Source organism: Chaetodon trifascialis, chromosome 24 (assembly GCF_039877785.1).
Source record: "Chaetodon trifascialis isolate fChaTrf1 chromosome 24, fChaTrf1.hap1, whole genome shotgun sequence".
Lineage (NCBI taxonomy): Eukaryota > Metazoa > Chordata > Actinopteri > Chaetodontiformes > Chaetodontidae > Chaetodon > Chaetodon trifascialis.
Genome location: NC_092079.1, coordinates 1,091,005 through 1,108,208, shown reverse-complemented (window position 1 = coordinate 1,108,208; position 17,204 = coordinate 1,091,005). Strand labels below are relative to the sequence as shown.

General features: G+C 45.0%; 1 protein-coding gene across 1 annotated transcript; it reads right to left on the bottom strand.

Annotated features, from left to right (window-relative positions):
• Positions 1–220: 220 nt before the first annotated feature.
• On the bottom strand, positions 221–10,580 carry LOC139328040 (NLR family CARD domain-containing protein 3-like; the record flags this gene model as incomplete). Its single annotated transcript, XM_070958155.1, has 6 exons — positions 221–1,012; positions 1,181–1,227; positions 6,476–6,649; positions 7,078–7,251; positions 8,430–8,597; positions 8,683–10,580. Coding segments are annotated over 6 exons (3,030 nt in total), but the record flags the coding sequence as incomplete, so codon positions are not given.
• Between the last annotated feature and the right edge of the window lie 6,624 nt (positions 10,581–17,204).

Genomic DNA, 17,204 nt, shown 5'->3' with positions numbered 1-17,204 from the left:
GGTTCCAGTCATGGCTCTGTGAAGACCTGCTGAGTTCTTCTACACCAAACTGGAAAAACCGTTTCTTTATGGACGACAGCATCAGAAACGTTTCTCCTTATCTTTCAGCTGAGTCCAGTCAGCAGTCCTGACCTGAAGAAAGACCATAAAACACTCACAGCAACATTCAGCTTTGACTGCAACAAGATCCACAACTGAAATCAACACACAGCTGAAGGTTCAAGTCAACAGCGTTTCCACACTTTAATGATCACAGCTTCCATCTTTAAAGGACTGGAAGTGGAAGACGTTCACAAGGTAAATGAGGAATCTTTTCAATCCTTTTCAACAAATTCATTGATCAAATTATTCCTATAACCTGAAAGACTGATGTGACTGAGATCCTGCACAGACTCAACTGATCTGTTCAGCAGTGTTTGTCTAACAGGAGGAGACTGTCCCTCCTACAGAGGACACAGAGACACTGAGAAACCAGGCCTGGACCAGAACCCAAAGCCAGGATAAAGAGGTTCAGTGAATGTGGTGTTGAAGGTGTGGAGGTGGATCAGTGAGTCAGAGGAGACTCTGTAGAAGGACAGAGTGCCAGCAGTACAGTCCACATACACTCCTACTCTGTGAGAGACAGAGGAGGAGGAGGAGGAAGAGGAGGAGGAGGGGGAGGATGAGATGGATGTTTCTCTTTTATTGTGACGGACAGAGTAACGACCATCATCAGAGCAGTCCAGTCTCCAGGACTGATCATTCCATCCAAACAAACACTCTTCACTGTCTCCTTTCCTTCTGATTCTTCTGTAACTCACTGACACATTAACTCTTCCTCTCCACTCGACCTCCCAGTAACAGCGACCAGTCAGACCAGTTCCACACAGCAGCTGAGGTCTCCACTCAAACCTGTCTGGATGATCAGGATATGACTGATCCTCCTCCTCCACATACGTCATCGTCCTGTTGTTGTCAGACAGTTTGATGTATCTGTTCACTGTGTTTGTGTCCAGTTTGAGTTCACAGGAATCTGATGGAGAGAAGAAGAAGAAAACAGCTGCAGTTATTGATCAATCAGCTGTTGATTGATGGACAGTTTGATGATGACATCAGAGATGTGAATGAGTGATGTCACAGTTTGAAGATGGCTGAATGTGCTCTGCTTTGTTGTCAACAGTCAAATGAAAGACACACTTACACTTCCTCAGACCTGGTCTCAACCATCGGACTCCAGCAGGCTCCACCCTGAAAGGAGGAGGGGGGTCAGAGCAGCACCTCCTCTTTCAGCATGCAAACATGGACGTTACATCACTCTCACACACACAAACACAACATGTTGATGCGGCCTGCTTCTCCCTCTTCAGCTCTGCTCAGACACTGACAGCGACACTGATTCTCTCTCATCATTAAATCTGCCTTCATCAGCTCATTTCCTCATTTCAATCTGTTGCTGACTTCTATTCTGAGCTGCTTCACTCATTGATCGCTCTCTTGCTCTCCCACCTGTGATGATCAATAATCAGTCTGACTTTGTCTTCACTCTCAGCAAACCAGCAGAGCTTTAATCATTGAAGTGTGAAAACTGTCAATGAATTCAATATATGAGACGAGTCATCACGACTCTGTTGTGTGGAAATCTTTTCATGTCAAACTTCCTGAAGTTCACCAGAACAAGAAGAGCCACTTGACGGGCTCTATTTTCGACTCCGCCGCCATTCCTTACTGCCAAAGTCTGCGCCGCCATGCCCCATTGGCGCAGCGGACCTGACTTTGCGCCGCGCCGATGGGGCCATCGGCGCAGACTTTGGCATTTTCGTGCGCTGCGCCGCCGGTGCATCTCCTCCTCCTTCTCATCTCAGTCCCACCCAGCGGCGCAACTCGGAAAGAGGGAGGGGAGAAGGCGTGGAGTGGGTTTGACACAGCCGAGTCAAATCTTCACCAATCACCTTTAAGAACGCCGCTGGCCAGGCGCATGGCAGGTTTCCAGGAGACAGACGTCACTCATGTCTCCTGACATCCGTTTGCATATACTGTTTATTTTTTCTCAGTAGATAGATTGCTTTTTATGTATATAGTTCTCTCTCTTTTCTTTCTTTTCAAATTTTATTCTAATTCTATTCTTCTAAGGAGCACTGCAACAAAAACAATTTCCCCTCGGAGATCAATAAAGGATTTCTGATTCTGATTCTGATGTCTAAATATGAGGTCCTTAGATGGTAAATCCTCCTCCTCCTCCTCCTCCTCATCCTCCTCAAAGCAATGATGTACTCCATCTTTGTAGATAACGTTAAGCATTACAATGATAATTCAATTCAATTCAATTTTATTTATTTGTATAGCGCCAAATCACAACAGAAGTTGTCTCAGGACACTTTCCATATAGAGCTGGTACAGACCAAGCTCTTTTATCTACAAAGAAACCAACAATTCCCCCATGAGCAAGCACTTGGCGACAGTGGCGAGGAAAAATTTCCTTTTAACAGGCAGAAACCTCGAGCAGAACCAGACTCTGGGTGGGCGGCCATCTGCCCCGACCGGTTGGGTGAGAGAGGAAGAGCAAGAGAGGGAGAGTGAGACAGACAGACAGACAGACAGACAGACAGACAGACAGACAGACAGACAGACAGACAGACAGACAGACAGACAGACATGCAGTCAGAGAGAGAGAGAGAGAGAGAGAGACAGAGAGACAGACATGCAGTCACAGTAACAGTGACAGTGGATGTAATAACAGCAGTAGCAGTTGCAGTGGATGTCAGGCAGGGCCAAGGCAGGAGACGCAGCTGAAATCCACAATCCAGATTCAGCCACTGTCCATGGGAACCTGCAAGACGACAAAGCACAGAGACTCCGGGGAAGGAGCTATGTTAGTAACACGCCGTGGTAGGACATGAGAGCGTGCGGATGGAGAGGGACAGAAGGACAGAGGAGCTCGGTGTATCTTTGGATGTCCCCCGACAGTCTAATCCTATAGCAGCATAACTAGGGGCTGGTCCAGGACAAGCCTGAGCCAGCCCTAACTATAAGCTTTATCAAAAAGGAAAGTTTTAAGCCTACTCTTAAATGTAGAGACAGTGTCTGCCTCCCGGACAAAGACTGGAAGATGGTTCCACAGGAGAGGAGCTTGATAGCTAAATGCTCTGACTCCTGTTCTGCTTTTGGAGACTTTAGGAACAATCGCAGTGTTCGAGTGGGGCAATAAGGTACTATGAGCTCTTTAAGATAAGAAGGTGCCTGGCCATTTATGGCTTTGTAAGTAAGGAGGAGAATTTTAAACTCTACTCTAAACTTTACAGGGAGCCAGTGCAAAGTGGCGAGTATTGGAGAAATATGATCTCTCTTCCTGGTTTTTGTCAGAACACGTGCTGCGGCGTTCTGGAGCAACTGGAGAATATTCAGCAACGAATTTGGGCTGCCTGATAGTAAGGAATTGCAATAATCCAGCCTGGAAGTTACGAATGCATGGACTAGTTTTTCTGCATCATTTTGAGACAAAATATGCCTGATTTTTGCGATATTACGTAGGTGAAAAAAGGCTGTCCTTGAAATTTGTTTTACATGGGAGTGAAAGGACATGTCTTGGTCAAAGATGACTCCCAGATTCTTTACAGTGGTGCTGGAGGCCAGCGCAATGCCATCCATAGCTGCTATGTCATCAGAAAGTGACTTTCTAAGATGTTTAGGGCCTACTACTATAACTTCAGTTTTGTCTGAGTTTAGCATCAGAAAATTGCAGGTCATCCAGGTCTTTATGTCATGAAGACGTGCTTGTAGTCTAGTTAACTGACTGGTTTCTTCCGGCTTCATTGATAAATATAGCTGGGTATCATCTGCATAGAGTGCTTCCTGATAATCTTACCTAAAAGGAAGCATATAAAAGGTGAATAGAATTGGTCCAAGCACAGAACCCTGCGGAACTCCATAGCTGACTTTAGTGAGCACAGAGGAGTCATCATTAACGCGTACAAACTGAGAGCGATCTGACAAGTAGGATTTAAACCAGCTTAGCGCAGTTCCCTTAATGCCAATGAAATGTTCCAGTGTCTGCATTAGGATACCATGGTCAATGGTGTCAAATGCAGCACTAAGATCCAATAAGACTAGTACAGAGACAAATCCTTTATCAGATGCAATTAGAAGGTCATTTGTAACTTTAACCAGTGCTGTCTCTGTGCTATGATGCACTCTAAATCCTGACTGGAAATCCTCGAAAAAACTATTATTGTTTAGAAAGTCTCACAGCTGCTTGGCAACTGCTTTCTCAAGAGTTTTTGAGAGAAAGGGAAGGTTGGATATCGGTCTATAGTTGGCTAAAACCCCTGGATCAAGAGTAGGCTTTTTCAGTAGCGGTTTTATCACAGCTACTTTAAAGGACTGTGGTACGTAGCCTGTTGATAAAGAGAGATTGATCATGTCTAAAGAGTCAATTAGAGGTAATACTTCTTTAAACAGCTTAGTCGGGATAGGATCTAAAATACAGGTAGATGATTTTGATGATGAAATTATTGAAATTAGTTGGTGAAGGTCAACAGGAGTAAAACAGTCTAAAACTGCGACAGACTGAGTAACAGTTTCTACGGTTTCTGTGTTTGAAGACAAAACAGTACCTGTTAACGGCAGGAGTCGATGAATTCTGTCTCTAATAGTTAGAATTTTATCATTAAAGAAGCTCATGAAGTCATTACTGTTCAGAGCTAAAGGAATACATGGTTCAATAGAATTATGGCTCTCTGTCAGCCTGGCTACAGTGCTGAAGAGAAACCTGGGATTGTTCTTATTTTCCTCTATTAGTGCAGAGTAATAGGCTGCCCTGGCACTGCGGAGGGCTTTCCTGTGTCTTGCCAGGCGGACCGAAATTCTTCCAAATTGGTAGAACGCCATTTCCTTTCTATTTTCCGTGAAGTTTGCATTAATGACAACATTTGTATTTGGAATGAAATGACGTGGGTAACAGCGGACAGCGATCATCACACGTTTTTCATGTGTCTGTCTCTCTCTGTCTCTCAGTGCTCTGAGATAGATGCAGTATATTTGCTCTGTAGGATGCCACGGCTATTTCTGTTGGCACAGCAACGTTAACCGATTAATTCGCATCCCTGTTTCACCTGTGTACATTCGGTCAGGGTGAGTGACCATTACGCGTGCCAAACGTGCTTGTATGTGCTGACTCAGATAGTTTAACTGGATCGTGGCTGTTGCTAATTATTGATCGCAGTGTGCGTTCGAAGACTGACCGAGCACTGCTGAAAACACTGTTAAAACCACGCTGCCGTCTTGTTGACGGTGTGATATATGCCGTCATCAACCACGTTTTCAGTGGATAGCCGTTATCAACTTGCAGCCACCCATCCAGAGGGGTGTCCCCCTGAAAGACTGTAGGGATGCCAGAATTCGCCACGATGAACGAGTCATGTGCTGACCTGGGGAAAGTTGCATACACGTCACCAGGCAATTTGAGTCACAGATCACCAGACATCCCTGTTTCACCTGTGTACATTCGATCAGGTTGAGTGACCATTACGCGTGCCGAACGCGCTTTTGATGTGGTCACATGAGAGACGGATCAAAATATATGACTTTATGTCTGACTGTATGACTGTATGACTCAGATAGTTGCATTGAACTACGGCTGTTGCTAATAATTGATCGCAGTGAAATGCCAAACACTGTGGAAACCTGACTGTGAGGTGTTGGTGACGTGAGCACACGACTCCGCCGGTTTACCAAAATCCACTTGCGCCGCACAGAGTTGACCAGGTCTGAGGTGGCGAGCTTTCAGTGCACTTTTACGCCGCCAGCGCAGACCAAAATGGTCAAAAATTCTCATTATGCCGACACCTCCCCCCTACTGCGCCGCAACGCCCATCCTGGCGCACCTCTGTACGCCTCGGTTTACCAAAATACCAAGTGCGCCGTGCACCTGCCTGCACCGGCGGCGGAGTCGAGAATAGAGCCCGACGTCTGCACAGGGAAATATTTACAAGCCATGTTTGCTGTGAAGACCATGTTCAGTCCAATTGTTGTCCACTGATGAAGGAACAGTCCAACATTTTGAGAAAAACACTTGAATGAAGCGTCTCAAAAGTCCTGCTCTGTCCTGTGGTTGTCAGGTTCCAGCAGTTTGAACTAAATACAACTGCTTTGGACTTATTGGAGGCTTGTTTTTATGTCTTTGAGGACAAAAAGGACATGTGTCACACTGACAGACAGTTCTTTTACCATGCAGAGATCTGTCCAAACTGCATCATTGATGACCAACAGGTCATCATCATGTTTGTTCCTGGAGATGTTCTCCTTGAGACCTCCAACACAAATATGTCCTTTTCATGTTCAACCAGTGTTTATGTTGTGATCAAAGGACAAAGGTTTCCTACATGTCTGACTGTTCATGTGTCACTCACTTCCACCATCAAGCAAAAAGTCAGACAACATGTTTCCAGCTCTTCCTCCTCTTTCACACTGACTGACTGTGGCTGCAGCAGCCTCTTCATACCTGACAGTGTCCAGTCTGCAGTGAGGATCCTCCAGTCCAGCAGACAGCAGCTTCACTCCTGAGTCTCCTGGATGATTGTAGCTCAGGTCCAGCTCTCTCAGATGGGAGGGCTTGGATCTCAGAGCTGAGGCCAGAGAAGCACAGCCTTCCTCTGTGATCAGACAGCCTGACAGCCTGCAAACACACACAACAACACACATGGAAGATCATCTGAAGGTCCTGCTGTGTCCGTCCAATCACTGCTCTCAGAATGCAGAGATCTGATAGGCTGAGCAGCATCACGTGGGAGGAGTTACAGCACAAAATAATTCTCAACAGTTTCTGTGTTTCAGGTCAACGACTTCACACTCGACACTTCACTTCCTGAGGTCCTCAGCGACACCTTTGAGATAATCACGACTGTATCAGGAATAAAGTGACGTCCACTAATCAGTCACATGACAACAAAACATAAACAAGGATTTCCATCTCAGCCAGACTTCATTAATAAAAGGTACATTGAGAGAAAACATCTGCCAATCAAGGAACGTCTGTATCAAATGTGTGGACTTCTGAGGTTAAAGAAAGACGTCAACACTTTGACAACAGTAACTTGATCTGACCTGAGAGTTTCCAGTGCACAGTGTGGACTCTCCAGTCCAGCACACAGCAGCTCCACTCCTGAATCCTGCAGGTTGTTGTTACTCAGGTCCAGCTCTCTCAGACTGGAGGACTGGGATCTGAGGACTGAGGACAGAGCTTCACAGCTTCTCTCTGAGAGGTTACAGACACTCAGTCTGAAGAACAAGAAGAAAAAGAACATTTATTTTAAAATGCTGAGTCTCTTCTCAGCATGTGTTCAAATCTTTGCTGTTCCATCAGAAACATGTTGCAGATGTTCATTCATTGTCTTCATGTATGTAGAAACACAGTCATGTGTATGAGGGGACAGTGTCAGACCTGAATCCACTTCCTGATCTCATGTTTAAACCTGCTGGATGAAGCTTAAAGTTTCAGACTCTTGAATGTGCAGTTAGAAATAAACAGGAGGCTCTGAGAGTGAATGAGTGCTGAAACAAAGATATGAAGTGAATGATTGAAAGGATCAGCAGTTTTCTGCCAGCAGTCCTCTCTCGTCTTATGTGCAGCAACAGTCTTGATTTTCCTCTTTTATTTTTTACATTCTCCAAAGCTCTCCATTATAACAGCCTGTCCCTCTGGACTGAAGGAGTGGGGACATGATTGGTCCTTTTTGTGGTGACAAGGAGTCAAATGATGAAGCAAACCTCTCTTTTTATGGGAACGTGCACAGAGCCTGATGAAGGAAACTTGAGTTGACAGAGGAAGCTGATAACCACCATCGTGATGCCGTTATCTCTGCCTGGAGTTCATGTTTAGTTGAGGCAGCTCACACAAAGGAAGCCTGGCTTGGTCCAATTTGTTTTGTCCTTCATCCCACTGAGCTTCACATGAGACAGACAGACCTCTGTGCTGGACTCAAATGCTGACTCACAGTCTTTCACAATTTATATTTCCCATGACTCAGCACTCCGATCAACAGTAAATTCATCAGATTTAATGAACCATGCTGCACTTTGTGAAACCTCACTGTAGAGAAATATTCCTGCACAGATTTTAATTACAGATACGCAAATTATTTCTACAGCGACAAAACTTTATGACACATCTGCAAACTTGAATTTGAGGGATTTTTTAAAAATTCACACATTCAGACATGTGCACACATTTTTCTGATGTGCACAGAAAAGATGATCTACAACTGCAGGCTGGAAAATTATTTGTGATCATCATTTGACAAACTCAAAACAATCAATTTCAGTCAGAGATCTGAAAATAAAGAAAACAGACTGAAAGATTCAAATCCTGACATGAGAGAGACTGTTTAAACTAAATGAAACTCTAGATGTACAAAACTAACTTAAATCTGTCAACACAAACAGTAACTTGATCTGACCTGAGAGTTTCCAGTGCACAGTGTGGACTCTCCAGTCCAGCAGACAGCACTCCTGAATCCGGCAGGTTGTTGTTACTAAGGTCCAGCTCTCTCAGACTGGAGGACTGGGATCTGAGGACTGAGGACAGAGCTTCACAGCTTCTCTCTGAGAGGTTACAGCCACTCAGCCTGAAGAGACACAGGAAGGAAGCAAACAGTCAGTTAGATATCAGAGTATTTATTGATGAAGAAACTTCACTATCTCTGTACTTACAGAGCTTTGTTGGAGGCTTTGACCACTGGCAGCAGCCTCAGAAGAGCCTCCTCTGTAGCAGAGAATTTCTTCAGGTCAAACACGTCCAGATCTTTCTCTGATGACAGTAAGATGAAGACCAGAGCTGACCACTGAGCAGGAGACAGTTTATCTGTGGAGAGACTTCCTGAACTCAGAGACTGTTGGATCTGATCCACCAGAGAACGATCATTCAGTTCATTCAGACAATGGAACAGATTGATGCTTTTCTCTGCAGAGGAAGTCTCTTCAATCGTCTTCTTGATGTATTTGACTGTTACCTGATTGGTTTCTGAGCCACTTCCTGTCTTTGTCAGCAGGCCTTGTAGGAGAGTCTGATTGGTCTGCAGGGAAAGACCCAGGAGGAATCGCAGGAACAAGTCCAGGTGTCCATTTGGACTCTGTAAGGCCTTGTCCACTGCACTCTGGTAGAAGTGTGTTACTTCAGGTTCTCCATCAAAGAACAACCGGAGTTTAGCTTTTGTACGTTTATGGAAAGTTGTTTGTCCTTCTGACAGCAGATTGACTCCAGACTTGATGAATTTCAGGTGGACATGAAGAGCAGCCAGAAACTCCTGAACACTCAGATGGACGAAGCAGAACACCTTGTCCTGGTACAGTCCTCTCTCCTCTTTGAAGATCTGTGTGAACACTCCTGAGTACACTGAGGCTGCTCTGATATCGATGCCACACTCTGTCAGGTCTGATTGGTAGAAGATCAGGTTTCTTTTCCGCAGCTGCTCAAAAGCCAGTTTTCCCAGAGACTCAATCATCTTCCTGCTCTCTGGAGTCCACTGAGGATCTGACTCAGCTCCTCCATCATACTTGATGGTCTTCACTTTGGACTGAACCACAAGGAAGTGGATGTACATCTCAGTCAGGGTCTTGGGCAGCTGTCCTTCCTCTCTGGTCTTCATCACATCCTCCAGAACTGTAGCAGTGATCCAGCAGAAGACGGGGATGTGGCACATGATGTGGAGGCTTCGTGATGTCTTAATGTGGGAGATGATTCTTCTGGCCTGCTCCTTGTCTCTGAACCTCTTCCTGAAGTACTCCTCCTTCTGTTCATCAGTGAACCCTCTGACCTCTGTCACCATGTCAACACACTCAGGAGGGATCTGATTGGCTGCTGCAGGTCGTGTGGTTATCCAGAGGCGAGCAGAGGGAAGCAGTTTCCTCCTGATGAGGTTTGTCAGCAGCACATCCACTGAGGTGGACTCTGTAGCATCAGTCAGGATCTTGTTGTTGGTGAAGTCCAGAGCAAGTCGACACTCATCCAGACCGTCAAGGATGAACAAAACCCTGAACTCTTCAAACCTGCAGATTCCTGCTTCTTTGGTTTCAGGAAAGAAGTGATGAACAAGTTCCACCAAGCTGAACTTTTTCTCTCTCAGCACATTCAGCTCTCTGAAAGTCAATGGAAACATGAACTGTATGTCCTGGTGGGCTTTGTCTTCAGCCCAGTCCACAGTGAACTTCTGTGTTAAGACCGTCTTCCCAATGCCAGCCACTCCCTTTGTCATCACTGTTCTGATTGGTTCATCTCGTCCAGGTGAGGCTTTCAAGATGTCTTCACATCTGATTGTGGTTTCTGGTCCGTGTGGTTTCCTGGATGCTATTTCGATCTGTCTGACCTCATGTTCATCATTGACCTGTCCAGTCCCTCCCTCTGTGATGAAGAGCTCTGTGTAGATCTGATTCAGGAGGGTCCGCTTTCCTGCTTTAGCGATCCCCTCAAACACACACTGGAACTTCTCCTTCAGCTTACATTTAAGTTTACGCCCACAAACAGCAGCAAAATGTTCTGAATGAAGACACAACAAATAAATCAATGAGTGATTGATAAAGTTCAGATGAGAATTTAATGTCCTTGTCTGAACATATTTTGGTCCATCTGTTGGACATCAGTGAATGTCCACTGGTCCAGCAGTTAAACCTTTAGAGAAATCCTCTTACTGCTCTGCAGACGCTCAGCCAGCTCCTCCTCCTTCATTCTCCTCAGGAAGTGCAGCGTGATCTTCAGAAATACCTCTCTGCTGCTCCTCCTCTGCTCTGCATCCTCACCATCCAACACCTCCTCATCCTCCCCCTGACTCTCTAAGCATTCTGGGTAATCTGAACTCAGAACCGTCTTGATCTTCTTCAGCTCGTTCCTCAAAAAAGAGACAATGTTCTCCTCCAGCAGCTGGAACAGAAGATGATATGAATGACACAAAGTGAAATCATGGAAGCAAACATCAGATCCATATTGGACAGACTGATGGTCCACTGGTCTAAAAAGTGCAGCGTGGACATTATTGTGGACAGAACAGATGTGAAAGCAGCTGTTGTACATGTACAGACCAGAAATATGGAGTCCAGGTGAGTCTGCTGCTGCTGGGCAGACTGACCACTGGGAACCTCTGAGCTCTCCTGGTGGACTCTGTGGAGGAATCATGAAGAATTAGCTCACATCATGTCCGTCCACACAGAGACAAACACCAGCTGAAGGTCCTTTGAGCTGAAGTGTTGATTCCAACATTGAATCAGATCGTTTCCACTGACATTAAAGTGTCGCTCGTACTGCTGATCCCACCGTGAATCAATAGTCCAGCCTGCATTTCTGTGCAGCTTTCACTTTACTGTGTTGGTTGAGCAGCTTGTCAACTTGAGTCCCTCCAGTTCTTATTGAGCCCTATAATACTGTGGACAGCATCACACAGCTCACACAAGCTAACTGGATGCTACCTGTCCAGCACAAACTGGCACTGAGTCCCAATAAAGTGAGTGAAACATGAGCAAAGCAAAGAGAGAAGCAGAGAATACTGGATCAAAGCAAAGCTGAGGCTGATTTCACATCCAGCTGTGTTTCACATGAAAGCATGACTGCTTCTGTCTGTCTGTCTGTCTGTCTGTCTGTCTGTCTGTCTGTCTGTCTGTCTGTCTGTCTGTCTGTCTGTCTCACTCTCCCTCTCTTGCTCTTCCTCTCTCACCCAACCGGTCGAGGCAGATGGCCGCCCACCCAGAGTCTGGTTCTGCTCGAGGTTTCTGCCTGTTAAAAGGAAGTTTTTCCTCGCCACTGTCGCCAAGTGCTTGCTCATGGGGGAATTGTTGGTTTCTTTGTAGATAAAAGAGCTTGGTCTGTACCAGCTCTATATGGAAAGTGTCCTGAGACAACTTCTGTTGTGATTTGGCGCTATACAAATAAAATTGAATTGAATTGAATTGAAGCTGGAACGTTCTTCTCTGGACCACATGAAGGAAACAGCTGCAGCTGTTGCTCATACAACTTGTTCTGGCTCTTTCTTTTATTCTTGGACATGTATTTCTTCTCGTCCACTTGTTGGACACACAACACATCTTTGAGCTTTGTGTCCTCTCTGAGCTCCTGCAGCCTTTAGTTACCCATAACACCCTTCTCTGCATCAGACGTCTTCACAGAGGCACAACTCCAGCCTGATGTGAGGCGCCATGATGCCGCCGTCAGTGTTGTTCTTGACTTTGTGAATCCATCAGCAGCATCAGTCACATTCCTCACACTCTCTGTGTTGCTTCACTCTGTGTTTCACAGCAGCTGATCTCAGTCCAGCTGTGACATGTTTGTGTTTGTGTTGTCACATGACTGAAAAGCACAACATGTTGATTTGATGGAGGAACTCAGTGGAATCAGGGTTAGCCTTTGTTAGCATCTGTTAGCCTCAATCAAGTCACTGTTTCATACTCATGCAGTCATCAGTCAGAAAGTGTGTGTGGAGGAAATGTTCAACTGGAGTCAAGAGCTGAAGACTGGTTATACTGGGCAGCTTCCACATGTGAGGATAGAAATGAATGAGAAGAACGACGTTGAAAATAACGGTCAAATTGTCCAACACGATTTTAATATAGAACAACTTACTGTCTGTCAGAGACATGCTGCTGTTTAAAAGAAATGGGGAGATCCTTTGACCGGTCACTCCTGAAGGACACACAGCTGGGTCCAGGTCCAGGTCCAGGTCCAGGTCCAGGTCCAGGTCCAGGTCCAGGTCCAGGTCCAGGTCCAGGTCCAGGTCCAGCAGAGTCTGGTGGGTCCTGCTGCTCTGGCCTTCAACACAACACACACAGAGCTTTGAGCGTGAATAATGATGGTGGACAGATTTGAGTGCTCTGACATGGAGACGAGTCCTGGACAGTCAGAGAACCTCGTCTCACCTCTGAGCTTCGGTTTGGATGTCATCGTCCCCACACAGACTGGTTTTAGAGGGACGGACTCCCTCCTCTCTGTCCTCACACCGATTCATGCTGCTGAACTCACGTCAGCTCACACACACTTTGATCTGGAGAGGAAACTCAAAACATTCATGTGCACATCAGCTGAAATCATCCTTTCATGGTTTCTCCTGTCCAAATATCAGCTGGTCCTCCTCTGATTGGCTGTTGGCTGTCTCTCATATCAGTGTCAGCTGAATGCAGTCTGACAGCAGTCTGCTGGTGTTAAGAAGTCTAGACATCACAATTTAAAGCACAAAAGGACCTGATATCCTGATGAGGAAATGGGAGGTGGGGTGTCTCAAGTAAATGAAGTACAAGGAACTGAAATTGCCATCACACTTTTTGCTTTACATCAAGTCAGCTCAGTCACTTTATTTTTGGTATCTTGACATTTTAAAGAAGTAGGTTAGGACACTTTTCATTCATACTATACGTTCATGTTCATTATAACTATACACAACATATTTACTGCGCTGTAAAACAGATTAGATGTAATTTCGTGTTGATAGGTTGAAATTCCAGTGAGCTATTTCAAAATTTCAGTATTTGTGTGTTGTTGTCATTATTTTTTTGATTGTGAATAATCAGAGATTACAATTTTATGACGGTCCCTAAACGCTCCGGTTGCCGCACGGTGTGAAGGATATTCAGCGTCGTTCGTTTGAGTTTTCGCCACAGCAACTGAGGTTGGTGAGTTGATGAGACCTGTGAAATGTCTGGCTTAGTTATCTCTACAAAGTAATACCGACCTGGCTGGAATTGGTGCGGTTTTCATGACGCTATTAAAGTTAGAAACAGAAAAAACAAGCGAATGTCGAATATAAACCAGTCACCTCTGTCGCGACACGAGCCGTTTTCAGCTCTGTCTTGTCAGATGCACCGCGTACGTTACGAAACAAGTTCACCAAGTAACTTTAAATATCGTGCAAACCGAAACAGAGGCCAGCTGAAGAAAACCTACGGCAACATGAGCTAGAGTCCAGCCAAGTACTGGGAGACCAGTCAAGCACTGGGGGTCCAGTCACTGTCCGTGTGCGCAACAGTGGGGCACGTCTTCTTCTGTGGGAGTTATTGGCGGTTGGCAAACCAACTCATGGCGCATTACCGCCACCAACTGGACTGGAGTGTGAACAAGAGATAAGGCAGGATACAAAACAAAAACAATAGCAAAAACAAAAACTAGATTCTGTTATCTAACTTAGTTTCTTTAATGAACTTAACAATGTCATATTGTATCTTGCCTGCTGATTTCCCCAAAAGCCCTGTTAGTGTAAAGTCGTGATGTTTTGCCTTCCTTAATGACTGACTAAGATTTTTCCTCTGGGTGTCATATTTGTTGCAGTGGAGTAGTACATGTTCAACTGTTTCTGGCTGGTTACAGTGTGTGCAGAGTTTCCGGTAGGGTGTTTTCCTATTTTGTGCAATGTATGATTGAGACCTGAATGACCTATTCTCAGACGTGTTATAATGTTTTCTTCCCTACGTTTGAAGCCCACCTTCCTCCCATCACCCACATGCCTTTGTATTTGATACAGGTGCCTTCCAGTTTCGCTGATGTCCCAATATTCCTGCCATGTAGTTTGTGTTTTCTTTTATATTCTTATACTTCTTATTTCTTAACTTGAATGCCTACCTGTGCAATTCGGAGTGTTTGCTTGGCCAGAATATCTACCTGTTCATTTCCTTCCACACCCACATGAGCAGGGACCCAGATGTATTGTGTGACTATGCCGTTAACATGCATTCTGTACATTATTAGGTATATTTCATTGATAGTGCCGAGAAACTGTCTGATGCAATAACTGTTTTTTGTATTTCCCTCTCCTCTATCCACTGTAACGCCAATAAATAGCCAGCAGTTCTGTGGTGTATACGGAAAGATGATCTGATACCCTTTTCTTAATATGTGTGCCACTCAACGGAATATATACTGCTGCTCCTGCACATCCTGTATCTGGATCTTTGGATCCATCTGTAAAAATAAACACTGAATCTGAGAAATGCTGGTCTAAATAATTCTGGACTATATGCCATATAGGATGTTTCCCTGACTTTTCCTTCAATTCTTGCTGTATTTTGAGGTCTACATTTGGCAAAGGAAATAACCAAGGAGGAATGGAAGAGATTGGGACTGTGGGGCTGTACTGCAATTTACTCAGTCCTATGATTCGTGCTTTCACGTCACCAATCCAACCAAAACTCCTGAAATTAGTCTCATTGTGTTCCCAGCAGTCTGCTAAGATATCCTTGGCAGGATGTTTATCACCATGCCCCTGCAGATTGACCCAGTATTCAATTCAATTCAATTCAATTCAGTTCAATTCAATTCAATTCAATTCAATTCAATTCAATTCAATTCAATTCAATTCAATTCAATTCAATTTTATTTGTATAGCGCCAAATCACAACAGAAGTTGTCTCAGGACACTTTCCATATAAAGCTGGTACAGACCAAGCTCTTTATCTACAGAAAACCAACAATTCCCCCATGAGCAAGCACTTGGCGACAGTGGCGAGGAAAAACTTCCTTTTAACAGGCAGAAACCTCAGACAGAACCAGACTCTGGGTGGGCGGCCATCTGCCTCGACCAGTTGGGTGAGAGAGGGAGAGCAAGAGAGGGAGAGTGAGACAGACAGACAGACAGACAGACAGACAGACAGACAGACAGACAGACAGACAGACAGACAGACAGACAGACAGACAGAAATGCAGTCAGAGAGAGAGAGAGAGAGAGAGAGAGAGAGAGAGAGAGAGAGAGAGAGAGAGAGAGAGATAGAGAGAGAGAGAGACAGAGAGACAGACATGCAATCACAGTAACAGTGACAGTGGATGTAATAATAGCAGTAGCAGTTGCAGTGGATGTCAGGCAGGGCCAAGGCAGGAGACGCAGCTGAAATCCACAATCCAGATTCAGCCACTGTCCATGGGAACCTGCAAGACGACAAAGCACAGAGACTCCGGGGAAGGAGCTAAGTTAGTAACACGCCGTGGTAGGACATGAGAGCGTGCGGATGGAGAGGGACAGAAGGACAGAGGAGCTCGGTGTATCTTTGGATGTCCCCCGACAGTCTAATCCTATAGCAGCATAACTAGGGGCTGGTCCAGGACAAGCCTGAGCCAGCCCTAACTATAAGCTTCATCACAAAGACTGGAAGATGGTTCCACAGGAGAGGAGCTTGATAGCTAAATGCTTTGACTCCTGTTCTGCTTTTTGAGACTTTAGGAACCATAAGTAGACCTGCATTCTGGGAACGCAGTGTTCGAGTAGGGCAATAAGGTACTATGAGCTCTTTAAGATAAGAAGGTGCCTGGCCATTTATGGCTTTGTAAGTAAGGAGGAGAATTTTAAACTCTATTCTAAACTTTACAGGGAGCCAGTGCAAAGTGGCGAGTATTGGAGAAATATGATCTCGCTTCCTGGTTTTTGTCAGAACACGTACTGCAGCGTTCTGGAGCAACTGGAGAATATTCTGCAACAAATTTGGGCAGCCTGATAGTAAGGAATTGCAATAATCCAGCCTGGAAGTTACGAATGCATGGACTAGTTTTTCTGCATCATTTTGAGACAAAATATGCCTGATTTTTGCGATATTACATAGGTGAAAAAAGGCAGTCCTTGAAATTTGTTTTACATGGGAGTGAAAGGACATGTCTTGATCAAAGATGACTCCCAGATTCTTTACAGTGGTGCTGGAGGCCAGCGCAATGCCATCCATAGCTGCTATGTCATCAGAAAGTGACTTTCTAAGATGTTTAGGGCCTAATACTATAACTTCAGTTTTGTCTGAGTTTAGCATCAGAAAATTGCAGGTCATCCAGGTCTTTATGTCATGAAGACGTGCTTGTAGTCTAGTTAACTGACTGGTTTCTTCCGGCTTCATTGATAAATATAGCTGGGTATCATCTGCATAGCAATGAAAATTTATTGAGTGCTTCCTGATAATCTTACCTAAAGGAAGCATATATAAGGTGAATAGAATTGGTCCAAGCACAGAACCCTGCGGAACTCCATAGCTGACTTTAGTGAGCACAGAGGAGTCATCATTAACGCGTACAAACTGAGAGCGATCTGACAAGTAGGATTTAAACCAGCTCAGCGTAGTTCCCTTAATGCCAATGAAATGTTCCAGTGTCTGCAATAGGATGCCATGGTCAGTGGTGTCAAATGCAGCACTAAGATCCAATAAGACTAGTGCAGAGACAAATCCTTTATCAGATGCAATTAGAAGGTCATTTGTAACTTTAACCAGTGCTGTCTCCGTGCTATGATGCACTC